At 51.4% G+C, this 22,496-nt stretch overlaps 1 protein-coding gene across 5 annotated transcripts; it reads right to left on the reverse strand.

Moving 5' to 3' along the window:
• Window positions 1-3,831: 3,831 nt before the first annotated feature.
• KMT5A (lysine methyltransferase 5A) lies at window positions 3,832-22,476 on the reverse strand. Of its 5 annotated transcripts, none has more exons than XM_086347359.1 (8): window positions 22,342-22,476; window positions 16,885-17,006; window positions 15,635-15,791; window positions 12,324-12,543; window positions 11,856-11,943; window positions 8,946-9,005; window positions 6,515-6,705; window positions 3,832-5,747 (listed from the first exon to the last, which is right to left on the reverse strand). In XM_086347359.1, the coding sequence occupies exons 1-8, from the start codon at window positions 22,349-22,351 to the stop codon at window positions 5,537-5,539; spliced, it is 1,059 nt and encodes a 352-aa protein (XP_086203485.1). In that variant the 5' UTR covers window positions 22,352-22,476; the 3' UTR covers window positions 3,832-5,536. The 5 variants fall into 5 exon arrangements, with proteins under 5 accessions (XP_086203485.1, XP_086203486.1, XP_086203484.1 ...); XM_086347360.1 differs by lacking the exon at window positions 22,342-22,476 and adding an exon at window positions 17,254-17,387; XM_086347358.1 differs by lacking the exons at window positions 16,885-17,006; window positions 22,342-22,476 and adding an exon at window positions 17,254-17,579 and having other exon boundaries at window positions 15,635-15,710.
• Window positions 22,477-22,496: the final 20 nt, after the last annotated feature.

The following is a 22,496-nucleotide window of genomic DNA, read 5'->3' on the forward strand; positions in this document are numbered from 1 at the left end:
GAGATATGTATATATATCATACGTATATATATATGAATGTATGTATCATATGTATGATATATATACATATCTCCACACATGAGATGGTTGAATCTAGTTGGATCTGCATATATGGAGGAGGAACCTTGAATCCAAAGGGCTGACTATAAGCTATCAGATCAGATCAGTCACTCATTCGTGTCCGACTCTTTGCGACCCCATGAATCGCAGCACGCCAGGCCTCCCTGTCCATCACTACAGGTGGATTTTATTTATTTTTTGGCCATACCACGTGGCACAGGAATCTTAGTGCTCTGACCAGGGATCAAACCCACACCCCTGCATTGGAAACTTGAAGTTTTAACCACTAGACCACCAGGAAGTCCCTATACTTGGATTTTTTCAATGTGGGGAGAGTGAGGGCCCGTAACTCCCTGCACTGTTCAAGGGCCAAATACACACACACGTATATATTATACATATATAACACATGTATACATACATGGGAAATAGATAGGGAAACAGTGGAAATAGTGTCAGACTTTATTTTTGGGGGCTCCCAAATCACTGCAGATGGTGATTGCAGCCATGAAATTAAAAGACGCTTACTCCTTGGAAGGAAAGTTATGACCAACCTAGATAGCATATTCAAAAGCAGAGACATTACTTTGCCAACAAAGGTCCGTCTGGTCAAGGTTATGGTTTTCCAGTGGTCATGTGTGGATGTGAGAGTTGGACTGTGAAGAAAGCTGAGCGCCGAAGAATTGATGCTTTTGAACTGTGGTGTTGGAGAAGACCCTTGAGAGTCCCTTGAACTGCAAGGAGATCCAACCAGTCCCTTCTAAAGGAAATCAGTCCTGGGTGTTAATTGGAAGGACTGATGCTGAAACTGAAACTCCAGTACTTTGGCCACCTGATGCGAAGAGTTGACTCATTGGAAATGACTCTGATGCTGGGAGGGATTGGGGGCAGGAGGAGAAGGGGACGACAGAGGATGAGATGGCTGGATGGCATCACTGACTTGATGGACATGAGTTTGAGTGAACTCCGGGAGTTGGTGATGGACAGGGAGGCCTGGCATGCCGGGATTCATGGGGTCGCAAAGAGTCAGACACGACTGAGCGACTGAACTGAACTGATACATACATGCATATATATGGTGGACATGTATTTCATTGTATCTAAGTGATACACCTTTATTTTGTGTGTTGCTGTGACAGAAAAAAAAAATGCTACAAATAATAACATCAAGATGCTATTGACTTTAAGGCTCACCAATGATTTCAGCAATGTTTAAAATGGGAAAAAGAAGTAAATTTAGGCATCAATGAAATACAGTCCATAGAGAGCAGGAGACTACACTTCTCAAAGAAACTAACGAGCCTGCTGAACACATCCTGTGAGCCTGTCTTCTCAGTGAATAACCCTGGCTTAGTGATCACGTCTCGGTTCCTGCCTGATTATCTCATTTATTCCTCTAACAACCTGAGGAGATGGAGACTAACTACTATGAGTTGCCTAGTTTACGGATTTGGAAATGAAGGCTCTGAGAGGTTGAAGCACCGTGCACGAGGTCACGTAGCTATGAAGTTACTGCCCAGGGTGCTAATGCAAGCCTGATTCTAGATTTTTTTTTTTTAATTATATGGCTGCACCGGGTCTTAGCCGTGGCACATGAGATATTTAGTTGCAGTGTGCAAACTCACAGTTGCAGCACATGGGATCTAGTTCCTGACCAGGGCTCAACACTGGCCCCCTGCATTGGGTGTATGAAGTCTTAGCCACTGGATCACCAGGGAAGTCCCCTCAAGCCCAGGTTCTTATCTGTGAAGCTCTATGTACCCTGATTCTCCAAAAAGTGCTGATATTAATAACGAATGCAATTTACCACACCTACATATGTTGCCTCACCTTATCCCTATGAGGTGGGCGTTACTATTATTATTCACCCAAGCAGCTGCTAGTATGGTGGGGCTAAGGGGCTTGTCCAAAGCCCCAGCTGGAAGTGACAGAAGTAGGACTTGAACTCAGGTGCAAAGGTCAAAACCACTCTGCCTCCCAAAAGAAGTTGGCAACCTTTAAGTGTCAGTCCAGAATGAGATTGCCACAGCACAGGGGCTTCTGACTCCTGGAACCCTGTATAATGGTGCATCCCTGACTAGGTTCTCCCCTCTTAATAGTGGGTAGGGAGGAGGAAGATTTCTGCCCCTTGAAGGTGAGAACTGACTTGGGAAACAAATCTGAGCATCCTGACTTCAGAATGACAGATGCTGGGATGTGGGTGTTCGAATGCCAGAAGGTAAGTTCTTGGAGCTGGGCCCAGTGTGACCACATTCAAGACAGACAGTTGCTCCCACACTGCAGGCTTCCATCTCCAAACCCTGAGCCAGGAGAGCAGGCTTAGAAGCAGTTATCTGTCAGTCCGGGGCACTTGTAAATACTGAATGATAGAAACCACCCAAGGGACTTCCCTGGTGGCCCAGAGACTGGGACTCCACGTTCCCTGTGCAGGGGTCCCAGGTTCGAGCCCTGGTCAGGGAACTAGATCCTGCACGCCACAAGTAAGACTCTGTGCAGCCAAATAAATTTTTAAAAACACCCCAAATTTTCATCTTAATAATAGCTGATTCCTGAAGATTATCTTTGTGCAAGTACTTTTATGTCTTAAACTCAGTCAATCCTCACAATCACCCCGATGCAAGCACCAGTATTGTCTCTATGTCACAGGAGAGGGAAGTGGTGCCCAGAGAGGTTAGGTAACCTGCCCGAGGTTACACAGCGGCAAAGTGGGTGAAACCTGAGGTTCGGTTCCAGGGCTGAGCACTTGGCTACCAGGCCACACTGTCCCCTCCATGGTAAGGTAGTAGTATATGATGACTGAATCCTCGAGAAACCCCTGCAAGGCGGGTAGGTAGAGGCCATTCCCAACTTGATGGACAGATTTCAGAGGGTAAGTGATTTGTTCAGGGCAACGGCTGACAGATGCTGAAACCCTATGCCAGGAATGGATCTTTCACCTGTAAACCAAGGACCTTGCCCTCAGTTCCAACCTGCCTCCAGTGCCTTGGGGCTGAAGGAAGGCAGCTTCTTGGGGGTGGACTGTGGTGTGGGGGTTAGGGATCAGGATCTGGGATACTTCCAGCACCAGACAGGGAAGGTTGATGACTCTTGAGACGCCTACCTGAGAATCTAGCACATTAGAAACAATGACAATGACAATAGCTAAAATATATGCTACATGCTGGGCCCTCTTCTCAGGGGGCCATGTGCTTCATTTTTAATCTCCACAAGCAACCTCTGATTCCTCATGATAAAAGTGAAGAGACTGTCCCCTAGGACAGTCACCAAAACTGACTCAAACTGGTTAAGTGGCCCTTTTGTAAAATAAACAGGGGGGACTTCCCTGGTGGTCGCATAGTTATCTACCAGTCAATGCAGGGGACACAGACAGGTTCAATCCCAGTCTGGGAAGATTCCACATACTGAGGAGCAATTAAACCCACGCGCCACAACTACTGAGCCCAAATGCCCTAGAGCCCGTTCTCCGCAACAGAGAAGTCACTCCAATGAGAAGCCTGCGCACCACAACCAGAGTAGCCCTGCCTCATCCCAACTAGAGAAAGCCTGAGTACAGCAACAAAGACCCAATGGAACCAAAAAAAACAACAATGGGGATTCCCTGGTGGTCCAGTGGCTAGGACTCCATGCTTTGACAGCTGAGGGCCCAGGTTCAACCCGTTTGGGGAACTAAGATCCCATAAGCCACATGGTACAGCCCAAAAGAGAAACAGAAAGTACATTACCTTTTTCTACCCCTGCTTTGCAAAAAACAACAGAATGACACAGGTAGCCTCGCCTGGCAATAAATATTTTAATTTTTGTTTCATTTTTATGATGACAAATAATTTTCAAGTTTATTTCCTTTTCTTAAATACAAAGCTAAACCACAAACAGGTACAACCAAGACATTTTATCTCACATTTACACACTCCCATCGGATCCTCCTCCAATTTGCTGACCACTGACCAGGCAAGTGTGGGATTGGTGGGTGGGGGTGGGTGTGGGAGGGGGAAGACTTCCTCAGGTAGCACCGTCGTGAGGCCGGGGCTGGGGGGCATTGAAGTCGAGGACAGGTTCTCATACCTGTCTCCATTCACATTTACCTGGGAGTGGGCGGTGGGGTGGGGTTGCACCAGACCCCAGATCGCAGCTCTGGAGCCCCAGGCCCCTGAATTACAAGTTGACAGAAGGTGGGAGTCGGTCCCCCCTTCAGGAAGAAGCTACCCACTACTCCTGCTGTCACAGTCGAGGTGAAAACTTGACCCTCAGCCATGATCCCTGGGCCTGCCAGCTCCCCTGCCCCCTCGCAGCTAGGGCAGGGGCCCTGCCTCTCAGGGCTTTGTAGGCTCGCTCTTTGGTTCATGGCTGCAGCTTTACAGGAAGGACACCAGGCGGTCTGACACACGGAAGCCTTGACAGCCGGTCTGGAGCTTTCAACCCAAGCAGAATCAGGTTGGGGTTGAGGGGGTGGGGAATTGGGTAAGTAATTTCTGGTCCCACTACAGAACTTTAGATTTCTGATTAGAATAGTGTACCATCTCATATCTCTTCTACAGAAGCAAAACCAAGGGTGGAAAAAGAAAAAGCCGAACTAAAAACAACCCAAAACAAAAACGCAGCCACTTCACTCACTTCAAGACCTATATACATGTAAGTTGTCTTCTGTGGTTTTTTTTTTTTTTTGTCTTTTTTTTTTTTTTTATCATTATTTTTTAAAATAAATTCAGTGTTCACATTTCTATAAAGAAACTAACCCAGTTTCGGGAAACCCTGCCCCTGCAAGGGCTAGGTAAGCAATGCTTGTCCCTGCCCACGTCTCCTTTGATTCCCCGCCCTGATGTGTGAAGGTGCCCGGAAAAGTGGCAGCCCGTGGAAGAGTAAATCAAGGCCTGGCCCGTGAGCCACCGGGTCAGTAAGCTTTCGAGAAAGCAGAGGGGAAGACTATCTTACTGTGAAACCTTTTTTTAAAAAATATTCATACACTTCAATGTGCGCCTGTCGAGATGTCAGGAAAAACAAGAGCTTGGGAACATCCCATCCGGGCCGCGGGGAAGGCAGTGTCTTCCTCGCGCCCACCTGGCACTGGGATGTTGGGGGGGGCAGGTATGTGGGGAGCGGGGGAGAGAGTCCTGGCTCTTCGTTTGGAGGCAGGTGCGTTGCCCAGCTTCCTAGTTCATGTTCGACTCTTTCCTCTAAAACCTGTGCCGAGTCTTGGACTGCATGCACGGGAAGCACAAACGTTCGACTTGTATGCAAAAAAGGTACAAAAACAACTAGAATATAAAAGATTTGGTAATATAAGGCCATCTGTTCAAGTCCACCTTGGAAACCTGTAACAGATATTTAAATACTACAGTGAAAAGGCATCTTAATATACTTTTTTCTTAAAAACATCTGAAGTAATCTGCTAAGATTAAGTGTGTAAAAAAAAAAAAAAAAATCAATTCCCTTTGAGGGCACTTTGTCCTTAGAATGGGGAGGGGGCGGGACCGTTGGGTTAATGCTTCAGCCAGGGGTAGGCTTCAATGGAAGCCCGGCTGCGGTCCCCATAGTCATACAGAAGCTCCTCCCCGGCCTCGATGTCACGGGAGGCGATGAGGATGAGGTGAGGCACGCCGTCGATGTCGTGCAGTTTGGTTTGGCAGTTCCCACATTTACTGTGATTGATCAGTCTTCCCAGGCGATTTGTCTCTCTGGTTGCATCCACGCTGGCGGGGAGGGAGGGCGACAGAGGATTAAATTGATAAAGAGGCTTTTGAACCCAGTCTGAGTCAGGCTTGCTCTCAGCTCTGGTGGGATGATGGTGATTTATGGCCGTGTTTTTGGGAAAGCAACTCAACTCAAAAAATATATATATGTAACTTTAAGAGCCCAGAGGGGCGTTGGGTGTGGGGTATTTGGGCGGGAGATGGGGGAGTGTAGATGGGAACGCAAAAGACTCTGTGGAAGCACCAGAGATGACTGTGGAGTTCAGCATAATAAATAAATGAATAAAAGTCAACTCTGTTGGTGAGGGTAGGGGAGAGGCTATGCAGGATGGTGGGGGCAGGCGGGATATATGGGAACTCGCTCTGCTTTCCACTCAGTTTTGCTGGGAACGTTATAGTACAGTCTATTAAAAAATAAATAAAAAACAATCAGTGATATCGTCGCATAGGGGACAGAGAAATAGCGATTCCCAGGGCTGCTCTGGTCACATGCCCCAGGCAGAAGGCCAGGTGAGCCCCTCTGCGGGCTTTCACGTGACTAGTCCACCGCTTGGTGGCTGAGATTGCCTCCAGAACCGCTTCAATCACCAGAATTAAAAATGGAAGTGGTGTGTGTGGTAGGAAGAGTTGCACTGCAGCTTTGAAAAATGGCAGCAAGAACCAAGCAAGAAGCTGGAGCCAAAAGAAGAGTCAGGATGCCCTCGGTGGCCCTCTGGTTGCACCACTGCCAGGGTGGGAAGAGCCACTTGAAGCCCCAGGGGACTTACCAGTAGGTTTTGCTCAGATACTGAAAATAGTACATGTAGCAGCCCGTGGAGGGGTCTTGTGCGTACAGAGCCTCCCGCTTCTTGGCGTCGGTGATCTCGATGAGGTCCCCGTGGTATTCCACCACAAACTCACCCCGGGAGAACTGCTTGGTGGCGATGACGCCCCTGCCTTTGCCGTCGATGAGGTCGATCTGTTGGGAGGTGCCAAGAGGGAGGGTTGGTTCATAAACAGCAACAAATGCCACCGTGCGTGGCCAGCAGCTTGTAGTACATTCTTTGAACAGCCTTACTGCAGGTGGTCATAAAATCCACTCATTTCACACACATGGTTTGAAGGGTATCATTCAGCACATTATTGTTGTTTAGTTGCTAAGTCGTGTCCAACTCTTTTGCGACCCCATGGACTGTAGCCCGCCAGGCTCTTCTGTCCATGGGACTTCCCAGGCAAGAATACTGGAGTGGGTAGCCATTTCCTTCTCCGGATCCCTGGCGTCCTCCCGACCCAGGGATCGAACCTGTGCTTCCTGCATTGGCAGGCAGATTCTTTGCTACTGGGCCACTAGGGAAGCCCATGCAGCATACACAGTTGTGCAACCATCGCCAGAATCCATCACCCCAAAGAGCTCCCTTGTGTTTGTTTGCAAAGCACTGTTATGTGGGATCCTGAGAAGTCTGCTAGGTGGGTGCTGCCCCATTTTGCAGGTGAGAAAACCTGCAAAATTAGGGATTAGACAGGCAGAGTCATGTGTCTCCAGCCACCAAGCTAGGAAGTGATGTAGCACAGACTCAAAGCCACATCCTGGCCCACTCTTTAGGGGAAAAGTAGGACCCAACATTCTGAGTCTCTCCTTTAGTCCATAACGTACATGCCTGGGTTTCTCCTCCATTTTATTTATTTATTTTGACCTCCTCCTGCACTCCATTTTAAATGGAGATGGAGGGTGACTGGCTGAGAAGCCCAGAATGAAATTCAGATTCCCCTCAGTGGCAGGTGGAAACTGAAGCTTCCCATCCCCTGGGTCCTAGCCCAGACCCATCTGGCCACTACCTCTGAGACTTCCTCCCCTCTCATGCTCCCACTATGTCTGAAATATACTATAAGAATAGGGGGCGGCGCTAGTGGTAAAGAACCCATCTGCCAATGCAGAAGACATGACACTGGGTTTGATCTCTTGTTCAGGAAGATCCCATAAAGGAGGAAATGGCAACCCACTCCAGTATTTTTTCCTGGAGAATGCCATGGACAGAGGAACATGGCGGGCCACAGTCCATAGGGTCGCGAAGAGTAGGAGACAGCTGAAGCAACTGAGCACGTGAGAGAAAAGCAAATCTTCCTGGGCATTGCCATTTCCCAGGAAAACAGTATAGAAAAAACTAGCCTGTCCTTTTAAAAGTTTCCCCACGTGTCATGCTAAATGAAAGAAGCCAGATACAACAGGCTACACATTCTATGACTCCATTTGTATGAAATGTCCAGAAGAGGCTAATCCACAGAGACAGAAAGCAGACTGGTTGTCAGGGGCTGAGGGCAAGGAATGGGAGTGACTACTGGTGGGTCCGGGGTTTCCCGTCGGGAGGACAAAAGGGTTCCGGAACTAGACAGAGGGGAGAGTTGCACAACTGTGAATGAAGAATGTACTTAATGCCAGTGAATTTTACACATAAAGAACGGTTACGATGGTAAGTTACATATATGTGTATAAATGTCATCGTGATTAAAAAGAAATATTTACTGGCTGTGTCAAATCTTAGTTGCAGTGCATGGGCTCAGAAGTCGTGGCACTTGGGCTTAGCTGCCCTGTGGCAATGTGGGATCTTAGTTCCCTGACCAAGGGTTGAACCTGAATCCCCTGCACTGGCAGGCGGATTCTTAACCTGGACTGTGAGGGAAGTCCTTCGTTGTGAAAATTTTCCTCAGGGGCATCCCTGGTGGCACAGTGGGTAGGAATCCACCTGCCAGTACAGGAGACACAGGTTTGATCCCTGGTCTGGGAAGATCTCACAAAGGCGGAGCAGCAAACTAAGTCCATGCGCTGCCAACTCCCGAGCCTGTGCTCTAGAGCCCAGAAGCCTTAGCTACTGAAGCCTGCACGCCCCAGAGCCCGTGCTCCGCAGAGAAGCCTGAGCACATCAACTAGAGGGAAGGCCCCACACACGGCAGCTAGAGAAAAGTCCACACAGCAATGAAGACCCAGCACAGCCATAAATAAATAAAAAGTTTCCACAGGACAGTATCTCATTACATTTCCTTCAGGAGGTATTCCCTTAAGGATACTTTTAGTGTTCAGTCCCTTGACAGCTTGCAACAGTCTGCCTGGTCACAGTGATATCAGAAGGTTAAGGCAGCATGACTCCTGCATGGGCCTCTGGACCAGGGAGGGCCAGACCTCACAGCCTCAGCCTCCACGCAGTGGGCCCTGCGGCCCCTTACCTTCATTCCTTCTTCCTTCCCGCTTTCAATCAACTCATCTATTCTTTTCCTTTCTTCAGACTGGGTGGGGAGGGAAAGAAAAAACAAGAAGTGCATCAGCATTCTCACCAAGGCCACTCCGGGAGTCCCAGCCGCCACAGGGTCCGTTCATAGTCAGCCTCCATGGCATCGGTCTCCCGGCATGTCCAGGCCACCAAGCCCCCATCCTTTCCTCATTGCCCGTCTAAGGTGGGCTGTTCACCACCTGGCGTTCAGGTGGGCCAGGAGGGGGACGGGGCGGCTCGAGGGCAGAATAGGGCTTGTGGCAGAATGTGGCCTGGGGCTATGCTCTATTTAGCCCACACAGACTTTTACAAAATATCTAAATTGTGGACATGTAAAAATCAGGACTCCAACTGCATATAAAATTAGCCAGGGCTAAATTGATCAGAGGCTGCACCGCTTGAACAGGAGGTGTGTACCCACCCATTGACCATGTCCACCCTCTGTTCGCCGTGGCATTTCCTGGCCGAGAACAGCACCTGGACGTAGTGAGCCCTCAAGGCAACAATGCCCTGCCCCCACATGCACAGGCGCAACCACCTTGTTAAATAATTAGTTACAAGTGTGCAGAAGTAGATGGGAGTCATCGTGGGAAAACTGGGAGACGTGGTGGGCAGTGGGGACAGGGACTATCCTACTGGGACAGAATGAGACAGAGGAGACGAGCTGGGGCCAGGTGAGACACCCTGAATGTGCAGCCAAGGAGTCCATTTTACTCGGGGGGGTTGGTGGTTTGGGGACACGCGAACAACTAGCTCCAAGCGTCCTAAAGAGGAAGGCAGCAGTAGTTGGTCCTTGGGGGACTGAGGGCCTGGAAAGGGAGCAAGGTGTGAACCAGGGTGAAGGCAGGAAGGACTCGAGACGTGCCCAGCCGGAGTCAGCAGGCTGCTCTGCATGCCAGGCCCGGGGCTGGGCTGGGCTGGGCTGGTGATGACGCGGCCAGGGCACTGCCAACACTGCAGTCCCTGCCCAGTGCAGGCTGTCATCCACCCAACGCTGGGCCAACCAGAGAAGGGGCTCCCACAGCAAAGCAACGAGGGGTTCAGGGCATCTCTCCAGGGCCCTGTTTCCACCCTCTTGCCCTGGACTTGGACCTTGGACTGAGCCCCGCCTGCTCTGTCTTCAGCCACAACGAGGAGTCTTCGGGGCTCTTTGTTTGTTTCGCCCACCTACCCACACCCTTCCCTAATGCTGTGTCCACTTCGGCTTTGGTTGGCCCAGAAGGGCAGTCAGGTCTGGACCAGCCTCACCCGAGAGGAGACCCGGCTGCCCTGCCTTCGGGCCTCACCTCTGCCAGCCGCAGCCCCACCAGCCTGGCCAGCCACCACCTGGCCGGGGTGCCCACTCGACAAAGCCAACACAAACGGTGGTGGGCAGAGTGTGGTTCTCCCTGGCCTCTGGCTCTCCATCCAGCCACACAGTGGGCCTGATCGCCTGCAGACCAAGCTTTGGGGAGCCACTGCCAGCTGCCTTCCGCTCGCCTGCGGTAGAATTCAGCACTCTGGCCACACACCCACTGCAGCTTCCACTCCTCCAGAAAGAAAAGCCCCTGGTTTTTGTTTTCTTTTTTAATTAAAAAAGGCCAACTCAGGCTTCCCCGACCCTGCAGCCCACAGCGGCGCTGGGTGGACCCCCAGGTTCCCTGAGTGGGCTCTGTAGCTCCCGACCGCGGCTGGGAGGTGTCCCGGGTGCTGGGGGCTGGCACCGCCTTGCCCTCTGCAGTGCTGTCTCTAGGCTGACCTCGCACAGCCTCCCACTGCAGGCAAACAGCTTGTAACAGCTTGTTCTTGGCTGAAAGACACTGCCTTTCTAAGGAAATACAGCCAGAGCTTCTCTCTGAGGGGAGAAAAATGACACCCTCCCCCCCTTTTTAAAAAATGAAGTCTTGTCAATTCAAAGGAGACACAGAGATGCTGCCTCACCGTCTGTACAGCTACAGATTCAACGTCCAAATGCAGAAGAGTCTGCGGGTTGAGAGGCCGGGGTCCCCCACCTCCCTGGTGGGGGCGGCAGTCCTGAGAGCTCCTCCCAAGCCTAGAGGTTGCTCTGCTGCCCTTGGGTGGGAGGGGGGGATGGAAGCAGCTGGGGGCTGCAGGGCCAGGCCACACCCTGAGTTTCCCTAACAGAAAGGCAATAACCACACCTCACTGCATCAAATATTGATCGACTGTGCACAGCTCAGCACTCTGCAAATACGGCGGGCGGGGGCCTTACAGCCCAGTTGGCCTTCCTGCCTGGTTTTCACAGGTTCTGTGGCTGCATGGGGAAGGCCAGAGAGGAGCCCCGGGAAAGGACAACACGGGGGAAGCAACGGTGACAAGGGTTAATAGGTCCTCACTGCATCCCAGGCACGGTTCTAAGTGTTCCATGTGCGTCCACTAACGTGCGTGACCCTCCCAACCACCAGACAGGGCTCGACTACATCATCCCATTTCATAGATGACACGGCAGAGAGCGGTTAAGCCCTGAGGTCACACAACCAGAAAGTAGTTTCCAAGCCAGTGCTCTTCATCATCTCGAAACATAAAACCTCTGGACAGCAGACAAACACACCTCTAATAAACCACGCAGCCCACCCCAGTCTCAGGCTCCGATGGCCCTGCCAAAGCCACTTTCCTTGGAGGTCCTGACTTTCCATGCCCCACACTACAGGCGAAAAGGCTCCTTCACAGAAGCATCTTAACTAAGCACCACAGTGACCCAAGGGAGTTATGACGACCCCCACTAGACCCAGGAGAACATCAGTGCCGCGGAGGCCAAGAGACTTTTCCCGTGACAATGCAAAGAGAGCTCAGGTGGTGCGCAGTGAGCACTGCCCACTGGACCACCCCGCCCCTTTGAGAGCCGATTTGAAACACGTGACCCTACCTGCAGCTCAGCCTTGCTCTTCCTGGAGCTCCTTCGCACAGGGTAGAAATCTGTGAGCTTGCGATTCTGCTGTGTTTTTCCTTGAGCTCTGGGGTGGGAAAGGAAGAGGAGGAACCAAGCGTTAGCTCTGAAACCATGTTCACAGCCAGGAGGCACGCGAGCCTTTAGGAGCAGGCTCCTTGGAAATCGGGTCACGTAAAACACCTTTGTCCACTGTGGCCCGGGGTCACTTCAGCTCGCCTGCCCACAGCAGCCTCAGAAAGAGCGCCAAAGGCAGGCTGCCTACTCTCAGCAGGGTGGGGGCTCTGGACCCTAGGCAGACCAGGACGCGGCAAGTAATGGTATCCCTGGTGCTGTCTCGGGAATCTGAGCCTTAATAGCTCAAGGGCCTGAGAGGGTGGACGGCCTCCCCCCAGCTGGTACCCAACAGGTCGCCCTGCGTGAGAAGTGGCTCCAGGGAGCACTTACTTTTTCCTGGGGGCCTGTTTGCCCCTCACAGGCTTTTTCAGGCCCTGCTTGGCAGCGGCTGCATTGGGAGTATCATAAGACGAGGTCGGGGTTTTGGGAGGTTCTGCAGCTTCAGATTTTTGGTTTGGGAAAGGTGCCAGGGGACCTCTCCTGGCGTCTTTGATCTTCTGTTCCTCGGCCTTCATGGAACTTCGTATTGCATTCCCAGAGTTTCTTTTCTCTGTGGGCAGAGGGTGGGGAGAGACAGGCTGACTCTGGACCTGACACCTCCCACTTTCCAGCCCTCGGCTGCTTGCTAAGGCAGGCTCGGGGAGGAGATGGGGGGGTGGGGGCGTGTTGGGCAGTAGTGCCCTTGGGCTGTTAAGCCTGGTGTCCACTAACCAGCATCTTGGGGAAAAGATCTGGCTTTACTTTTTGACCCAGACACTAGGCAGAGCTTTTGGTCTCTGCATCATTTTTTCCGCCCCCTCTTTTCCAGCTTTGCTGAGGTATGATTGATCAATACAATTATAACATATTTGAAGTGTTAGACCACGGTAAGTTGATATATATATATTGTGATTGGATTCCGTTCTTGTGATTAATCAACCCATCAGGTCGTCTGCAGCTTGAGGGAAGAGCCTTTGAAGCAGAAGTGTCACAGCCAGCAACACTGGCATGAGGGCTCCATCGATGGCTTTTGAGGAAATGGGCTCCGGGGCGGGGGGAAGCACAATTCCCACAGGGTGGGGCAGCATTGGTAGACAGAAGTAAGGTGATAAAGCAGAACCTCTCCCCAACAAAGACCTCTTCCCCAAAGGCTAGCTCCCTGGCATGATTCATTTCAGATTCTTTTTTTAAATCCCTCTTCTAACAGGGTCGAAGCGTGGCATTCACAGTGGTTCTCAGCATGGTGCCCCAATACCGGTTCAGTGTGTCGTGTGGGACGTCGCCAATGACTTGTTACTAAAAATACTCATGGAGCACCAGTATTGGACTGTTTTTTTTTTTTTTCCATAAAATTTTTTTACTTTTTAAAAATAAATATTACATTGCTGGTGGGAATGCAAAATGGTGCAGTCACTTTGCAAAAAAAATCTGGCAGTCTTCAAAATGTTAGAGAGTTATCACCTGACTCAGCAGTTCTAGTTCTAGGCATCTATCAAGAGAATTAAAAACATATGTCTACATAAAAACCTATACACGAATGCCCGCAGAAGCTTATTCAGAAGAGCTAAAAAGTAAAAACAACTCTAATGTCCATCAACTGACAAAATGTGGTCTATCCACACGATGGAATATTATTCAACCACAGAAAGGAATGAAGTACTGACACAGCCTACAACATGTATGAACCTTGAAAACATTATAATGTACATGAGACCAGACACAAAAGGTCACATATTTTACAACTTCATGTATACGAAATGTCGAGGTCGGGCAAATCCAGAGATGGAAAACAGATCAGTGGTTGCCTAGGGCTGAGAGAAAGTAGGAATGGGGAATGATTGTGAGTAGGTACAGGGTTTCTTTTTGGGGTGATGGAAATGTACTGGAGTTTGACAGAGGTGATGGCTGCACAAATCTGTGCGTATACCTAAAACCAGTGAACTGTACCCTTTAAAATGGTGAATGTCAGGATATCTGAATAATAGTTCAACAAACAAAAGAAAAAAATAAACACATCAGCAGCCATCCGGACCGTTCTCCAGGTGGTCCAGATACACTGTCTCCCTGACACAGACAGACAGTGCTCCCTGACACACTGTCTTGAGTGGAATAAGAGGGGGTTAAGGCCAAGACGTCAGGCATAAGCTTAGGAGTGGGTGGTATTCATGAACATTAGCTGTCACGTGAGCCTGTGTCAAGGCAGGAAAAAGGATGAGAATCATGGATAGACGCCCAGTCTATGGGGGTCTCCTCCAGTGTTCATCCAGCCCCCCATTTAAATTGGCACCATGTAGTAACACTTCGAGTCAAATAAGCTAACTTGTGCCCCATGTCACCATTCAGGACAATCCACATCCCGCCCCATCCCAGAAGGGCTGTGAGGCTGGCTTACGGCATCTAGAGAGAGGCCCTTCCCAAGTCTCAGTGTGGTTAGTGCTGGCCTAAGTGCTGCGGAAGCAGGGATGCAGGGAGGGGCAGGCTGTGATGCTTCCGGTCCAGTGGAAAATGGGCTGACAGTATGGAGCGCTCACAAAGTCCCCCTCCCTTTTCTTTTGGCTGTGCCATGAGGCTTGTAGGATCCTAGTTCCCAGACCAGGGATTGAACCTTCTCCCCTGACAGTAAAAGCACAGAATCCTAACCAATGGACCACCAGAGAACTTGCTCACAAAGGCCTTTTGCACCCATGCTTTAACTGGTCTTCAGGCAGGACTCCTCTCTCCCACTGATGAAAAACTGAGGCTCAAAAAAACGTAGCAACCTGCCTGTGACCCTTCCTTTCATAAACGGCAGAGCTAGGATTAGAACCTAAGTCCATTTGAAATAACATCACCAGGGGGAATCAGGCCAAGGGTTGGCTCCTGCCCCTGGTTCTCAGATCTGGACCAGAGGTTGGGCTACCCCATCCCTTTATGGCACTTTCTGTTAACAAATACAAAGCTTCCTTGTACAGAGCTGCTGGAGCAGCTGGTAGCTGCTGTTTCTTTAAGGCAAGTTTTAGAGCACAGTAACTGGGGAAAGTTCACCACTAGCCCCCATCCCCACCCTCACCCCTACCACCGCCACTTTAAAAGGGAATATTTGGGTTACAGCAAAATTTCCAACAGGTTTCGGCATGTTTTGCAAGGCCAGACAGAACTTTCAATAAGTATTTTCTTGCTCAGCATTTTAACTCTAAATCTCATTCTGGCGTACGCGGCTTCAGAGTAGCACTGAACACTTGAGTGGAAAGAACCTTTAGAACTGAGATCAAGGCCAGCTCAGAAAAGAGAAGGAAGTCAGTTCCTTAGGTTCACATGACTCAGCTGCAGTACAAGTGCCTGGTCTGGACAACCCAGACTCATCATTTCTGTACTTTTAGCGCCTGTAAACCTCTCTAACGACATGCCAGCTGCCTTATTTTGGCAGCTTGGCAAGAAAACCAAGCTTGAAGGACATGCTAACTCTTGTAAAAACAGGGAAAACCTGTTAGACCAATAGGGCACACGCCCTGGAACACGCGGCTCTATTCCCCCCATGTCTATGTTTCTTAGACAGGACATGATTCAAACTTTGCAAGCTTTGGCTTGAAAAGATTGGATAAGGAAACCTAGCATACAGACATTATTACTGAGGATGCAACCCGGTCAGCGGTGAATAGAGCAGGGCCATTTCAGAGGCTTACCGTCGCGTTTCCTGTAGATTCCGGCTAATGGCTTCCCCTGGCATTTGACTTCGTATTGTGCAACTGAGTTCTCTTCCTGAAGGGGGGAACGCATTCCAGAGCATTTGTTCGGGCTCATGTAGGTATAGATCTTTGATTGCCCGGTAAATACATTCTCCTAAAACGACAAATGCATATTCTGAAAGAGGCTTGAAGAAGAAGATCTTACAACATTTAGACGGAGAAGGGGCAACCGGAATCCAAAAGACAAAAAAAAGGAAAAAAACATGGTTCAAAAACTGGGTTACTAGGGGAAGCCTAGTAGTGGAAGGTTTAGAATCCCCCAGGTCCAAGTTGGTCTCTAATTCCAGTCTGTTAAGGAGGGCAGGGGGAACATCTGGCCAGCGAAGAGAACCAGCTGTCCACAAAGATCCATAGAAGAAGGAGGCAACCTACCAGTAATAAGAAGGTTAGAGTGACCAGGGCAAACGAGGCCAGAATTGGAAGGGCTGGCCTCTGAGCAGCAGCTGACTGCCCTGGCAGGAGCTGCAGGAACTCCAGCACAGACAGGCCTCAGGGAACCTGAATAACCACTTCTTGGACCTGAGGTCAGCTAGCTGGTAGGACTTGCCAAGACTGTCTGAGCCTTCTATGAGCCCAAGCCCGGCCCGTCTCAAATCGTGCAGTCCTAGGACTGCGGGACTGGGCTGCGGCTGGGGAATTCTCTCAGGCTAACTAGGCGGGTGCGGAGCTCAGCAGACCAAGGCATTTAGGGCGGTTACTCTACTGCGGTGGGCAGGCCGGTGGGGCGGTACGGGTCACCGCTGGTGTCTCTGGGTGTGGGGCCTCTCCTCTGAGTAAGCACAGACGGGAGGAGGGCTTTCCCAGAAACACTGCTGGGCCTTTCTGCCTGGTGAGCCATTCACCAAGTCAGCGAAGACCTGTGACCTCCTCGAGGGCCCCGGGCAGGCCCCGCACACTCTGGGAAGGCGCAGCCGCCACCGGGATGGCCGGGTCTCGGGGTGTGGAAATGCCATAAAGACACAAACTTTTCCGAGGTCGGAGCTTGCCAGGGTCATGGCGGAGCGAGTGGGGACGCCACTCCCAGGCAGGCAGCAGAAAAGGAAGCTGCCCGGCCGGGCGCCCCGCCCGCACCCCCGCCCCAGGGCCGCGGGCGCGCCCACGTGCTCTCGGAGCTGGGCCCGCGGGGGCGCCCGGCCGCACGGCCCCTGGGAGCGCGCCGAGCGAGTGCGGGAAGGGTGCCTGCTTACCCCGTTGGTGCGGGGCCTCCCCGGGCCCCTCCGCTCCACCATCTCCGGGCCCGGGGCCGTCGCTGCCACCGCCGCCGCCGCCGCCGCCGCCTCCACCGCGCGGGGCTTGGACATCTTCCTGCCTGGAGAGGGGGACCCGGGGGAAGCGGGGGAGGGGGCGCTCAGGGCGCGGCGGGGCGGGGAGCGGGGCCGCCCGGGCCGGGCGCCGCGGCGGCGCCTCCCGCCGCAGCCATGTTCCGAGGGCCCGGCGGCGGTGGGCCGGCCGGCCGGGCCGGGCCGGGCCGGGGCCCGCGTCGCCCTCCCGCCTCCCGGCCCGGCCGGGCCCCGCGCGCCGCCCGCCCCCCGCGCGGCCGGGCCCGCCACACCCACCTGCAGCCCGGCCAGGCCCATGGCGGCGCGCCCCTCGCCCTCGCCGCCGCGGCCCGGCCACCAGCGCTGTCGCTGCCGCTGCTGCTGCTGCTGCCGCCGCCACCAGCGCCGCCGCGGCGCCCCGGGGAAGGGCCGGCGGCGCCCCACGGCGCCCCCTTCCCCCATGGCCTGCGAGGCAGGGCCCGGCACCCACGCGCCGCGGCAGCCCCGGCCGGCCCGGGACCGAGGACGCAGGGAGGGAGGCGCTGGCGGCGCGTCCTCCGCGGCCCGCCCGCTCGCCGCCGCCGCCGCCCACCGTCCGCTCCCAGCCGGGGAGGGGGCTGGCAGGGGCGGAGTTGAGAAGCTCCCCCGGAGGGAGGGAGGGAGCGAAGGAGGGCGGGCCCGCGGCCGCGACGAATCCCAACTCGGGCGCGCCCCCTCTCGCGCGTCCTCAGCCACTCGGGTAGGAAGGGGTGGGAAACATGATAATGACAGCCCGGGCTCTCGGCCGGCCGGGCTCCCACTCTCGCTGGCTCCACGGATATTTCGGGAGACCCGTCCGTGCCAGGCGCAGCGGGCAGCGGTGAACGAAAGCCCTCCTGTGTGCCTGAGTCTGTGCCCACGGAGCGTTTTCATGGGCATTTAACCTTCCCGGCAAGCCCCTAGGAGCCAGGTCCTGCGGGTAACCCGTTTATGATGGGGATGCTGAGGCTTCAGGGAGATGCAGGGGCTTGCCCAGAGCCACAGAACTAGAAAGTGATCAGGTCAGATGTCAAACCCAGGCGGGCTGCACCAGATCCGTGAGGTCCCTGGGGAGATGGAGCCGGGAATTATAATAACATGTTTGCTGGGCGCTTCTCTTGCATACCTTGTCATTCAAACCTCTCAGCAGCCCTTTGAAGGTAGAAACCTTATTATTTTCTCTTCCACAGACAGGGAAAACCACCTCAGAGAAGTGAGGAGCTTGGCCAAGTTCTCAGAACTAGAACTAGATTTCCAGGCCAACAGACCCCAGAGCCTACACCCGCAGCCACTAACTTACCAGTTATAGAAACAGGTAGGGAGGAGCTAATGGTGTTGCAGAAGGCTTATTAGCAGGTCACCCAAGTGTCCTGTCCCCCCATGAGAAATGTCCTAGGAGGCAGTGGTTCCAGGCACTGTGGTATCTCGGCATAGATTACTGCCCTGAACCACTGTGCTGTAGCCATTAGGGTTTGAGGGCTCACAGCCAACAAAGAGTCCCTGCATTTGTGCAAAGTCATAGATGCAAACAGACACCTCAGGGCATCCAGCCTTCGGTTATGGCCTGGGAGGCAAAGATTGGGTATCTCTCCCTGCATCTGCTCCAGAGGTGCTTTGTGACAAAGGCCAAGTCTCTTCCCCAGCCTGGGCTGCAGCATCCTCATGGATAAAAAACCAAGATCAATGAATTCCACAACTTACCGAGGGCACCTTCCAACACCCACATAAACAAATGGCTATCACTGTAAGTAGCTGCCTCCTCCTCCTCTTAGAAGGGATTAGACTGTGGATTAAATGGTAAGACACTGCTCAGGACACAGCCTCCCAAATCAGCTCATGCTTTAGAATCCTTCACAGGGCTGGGGAAGTCCCTCCATCCCCACCCAACCACTAATTCCAGCAGGGTAGGGTACTCTGCCCACTTGAATATCCAAGAGACTATGCAGAGACTTAGGATTCCAAAGGGACATTCAGGTTGAGCCATTTGAAACAGTGTCTGTTACCTCTGCCTGGCAGAGAGGGTTTGTAGTTTGTTGCCAAACAATCAGGGGCATCTTGGTTTGGAGGCAGGAAACAGTTGCTCAAGTTATCTTGTCCATTTCTCACACGAATTTTCACTCCCCCACCCCATACACATACCCATGGCTACATCTTCCTCTATTTTAGTGCACAGATGCAGAGGATACACTAAAATACAAGTCTAGCACCCATTCCTCTCAACTCTGCAGCTCTAGTAGCTAGAAAATGTAGTACCAATCATTCAGTAAAGTTGTAGAACAGTTTCTTGTCTCTGTCATGAGGTTCCTATGGGCATAACAAATACATATACCCAGTCACAGAAATAAAAACTCATAATGGTGCCCAGGATCTCACAGAAATAGAATTCATCACCAATGATACTAATCTCTAACATTTACTGAATATTTGAAAGTGTTAGTCACTCAGTCGTGTCTTACTCTTTGAGACCCCATGGTTTCCCACATTGCAAGCAGACTCTACCCGCTGAGCCACCAGGGAAGCCCCTTTCATTTTTCCCATCACACCAAAATCATTTAAATTACTATTTTAGTAGTAGTGCATTTAAAAAATAGTTTGCTTAAATTAATCTGTAGGGGGAAACAAAGTGAACCTTTTGGCCATTGAAATAAATACTTAATAAGGGTTAATAATAATTATCACCGAGAGCCAGGTACTTTATTATGTCAGTTAATCTTTACAAACTGTTATTTTCCTTTTTCAGAGGTGGAAGCTGAAGGCCAAAGTCACTGGACATACTCTAGCCATTCTGTCTCTCTGCTTGTTCCACTTTACCTCATTTTTTTTTATTATTTTTTTTGATGTGGACCATTTTTAGTTTTTGTTGAATTTGTTACAGTGTTGCTTCTGTTTTATGGTTTGATTTTTTTTGGCCTGGAGGCATATGGGATCTTAGCTCCCCTGGCCAGGAATGGAACTCTCACCCCCTGCACTGGGCCACCAGGCAAGTCCCTCTACCTCTCTTATTTAGCCAAAGTGAAGAGGAGAGTTCCCAGCTTCTAGCATAACAGGCTTAGGAATCACCTTTGTAATGTATGGTCAGTAATTCTCACTGAGTCACTTGACCTCCCCCCCACCACCCCATTTGTAGTTATTTATTTCTTAGGCTTCATTATTCTTGCAAATCATTAAATTGGGCATTTAGTGTAATCAGATATTGAATTATTTACAGTATTTCAAATGACGGGTCAGTCTTTTTCTTCTAGAAAAGCAGTCTTTGTTCACAGCTTGTAGCTCACTTTGAGAGCCCTGCTAAGTCACATGAACATAATGTTCAGATATCTGGCAACTCCTCTCTGGTTTAGAAATTTTACAATCATGTAAATATTTACAGCCTCAAGAGTATTCATTTGGGTAGGATCTGTCCTTCTATCAGTCGGCCTCCTACTTGGTCTCCCTCTTTCTATTGTGACCGTCTCCAGTTTATTGGCGCTAGAGTGGTCCCCAAGAACACAGATTTTCATCATGTGCTTCTTACCACTCCTCCCATCCCTAACCATACCCTTTTGCTTTTAGGATGAAATCCACAGTCCTCACTGTGGCCTATAGCAGCCTTCCCACCCCTCTGGCCTCACTGTGCTCTCTGTCTGTGTTCATTGTTGTGTCTTTAGCAAAGGGCCTGGAACACAGTAGGTAATGAATAAATGCTTGTCAAATGAATGAATTAGTATTTTAGTGTCTTGAGTTTGAGGACAGCAGTATACATTTTTTATGCTAAAGCATCTTCATATTTATCAGTATCTTAGTCACATAACTCTTAGGCAAATGATTTATCTTCCCCAAGCCTCAGTTTCTACATCTGTGAAATGGAATAGTATCTTCTCATAAAGGGTTAGGAGGGTTACAGCCTGGAAACATTCAGTAGCTCGCTTCCCTGGTGACTCAGCGGGTAAAGAATTCATGCAATGCCGGAGACGAAGGTTCAATCCCTGGTTTGGGAAGATCCCCTGGAGAAGAGAATGGCAACCCATTCCAGTATTCTTGCCTGGAGAATTCCATGGACAGAGGAGCCTGGTGGGCTACAGTCCAAGGGGCCACAAAGAGTCAGACATGACTGAGTTACTTTCACTTTCATAATTTTATTCAGAGTTGTCAGATAAATTAGCCAGATATTATTAAATATACTTTTAGATGCTTAACACTTTCCTGAAGAAGAATATTTGAGGCATCTTACTTTTCTCTGTGGACTAGATTATGAAGCTCTTTAACTTGAAGTTCACTATGCCTTATTTCTTAATCAAAATCTAGCTAAGTCTTGTTCCCAAAGACCCTAAAGGGATGCTACGAGAATAAATGATGCAACTGGGTGCAGGGGCTGAAAACAAAGAAGCCCAATAAATATCTGCTGAATGAATCCTTATTTTGTTCATTATGATCGCCATGGGGAGCCTGGGCTTCCGTAGTGGCTAATACAGTAAAGACCTGTCTGCATACTGCATTAAGGCAAATTCCTACTAACGTGTAATACCCCAGGAATTTTGAGAAAAATATAAAACCTCGACTTATTTCTTTTACATAATAATTCAAGTGAACTGTCACGCTCAAGTTTTTGCATGGAGACACAGCGGCTGGAAACGACCAAGCGGTTAGCGATCACTTTGCCGCATAACGTGGGTCTGTCCTGACAGCAAACTAACTGTGCGAAGAACTTCAGGCAGAGACATCGACTCCCTCGCGGCAGCATAACCCCACCCAAGCCATCTCCCGTGGGCAGGAGCCCTGATCAGCTGCGGCGCGAAGGGCCGCGCCGGGAGGTGCCAGGGGACCTGTTTCACCCCAAAGTGGGCCAGCGGGGCCCGTCCCCGCCCCGGCGGCGCAGAGCTGACTCAGAGAGTGGAGAGGGAAAGGAAAGCGCCTGCCGCGGTGTCCACTCGGTCGCGCTCCCCACCAAGTAGGGTACCGATCTATGCCCTCGCCTCGGGATCACGTCCTTTCCAAACCAGAGAGAGCCGCAAAGCAAGCGAAGCCTCGCCCTCCCCCTCATTTGTATCAATGACAACCATTCCCTTGAGGCGCTAGTCGCTTTAGTTTCCAAACATCTTTGACATATGGCCCCGCTGCCTCTCGAGAGGCAGGTCACCAAGTGTCCACTCTTTAAAAAGGGGAAACCGAAGCATGGGAGTGGGAGGGGTTTCTGGGGGCTTCTGGAGCGAGGGTGGGGAAGAGGTGATAAAGGTTCCGCAGCCCCTCCCCCCGCAACCCTACTAGTCCCCGCGCGCCTTCCGAGCAGCCGGCGGGACTGCGCCTTCCCGCCGCTCCCGTCACTTCGGTGTCGCCTGCAGCGCGACCCCCCAACCCAGCAGCCCCGGCGCTGGCCACCGGGGCCAATACCTCTAGCCATGACCCTGCTCTGTCACCGCCTAGGATCTCCCGGGAAACGCAGCTTTCGAAAAAAGTTGCAACAACTGTAGCCAACTGCTCCGCCGGGTCCCGGCTGCTGCCCTGATTGGCGCCGCTGCCCGTCTCTTCTCAGGCTGCCCGCCGTG

Source organism: Bos grunniens, chromosome 17 (assembly GCF_055505025.1).
Source record: "Bos grunniens cultivar Pamir isolate PY7600 chromosome 17, Bosgru_T2T1.0, whole genome shotgun sequence".
Lineage (NCBI taxonomy): Eukaryota > Metazoa > Chordata > Mammalia > Artiodactyla > Bovidae > Bos > Bos grunniens.

Coding starts and splice junctions, on each gene's coding strand:
- KMT5A (XM_086347357.1), bottom strand. CDS start 17,418: ATGGGGGAAGGGGGCGCCGTGGGGCGCCGCCGGCCCTTCCCCGGGGCG. Junction 9,006..11,855: donor AGAGCAAGGCTGAGCTGCAG/GTAGGGTCACGT, acceptor CTCCCCACCCAG/TCTGAAGAAAGGAAAAGAAT. Junction 6,706..8,945: donor GGAAGGAAGAAGGAATGAAG/GTAAGGGGCCGC, acceptor ACCTCCCAACAG/ATCGACCTCATCGACGGCAA.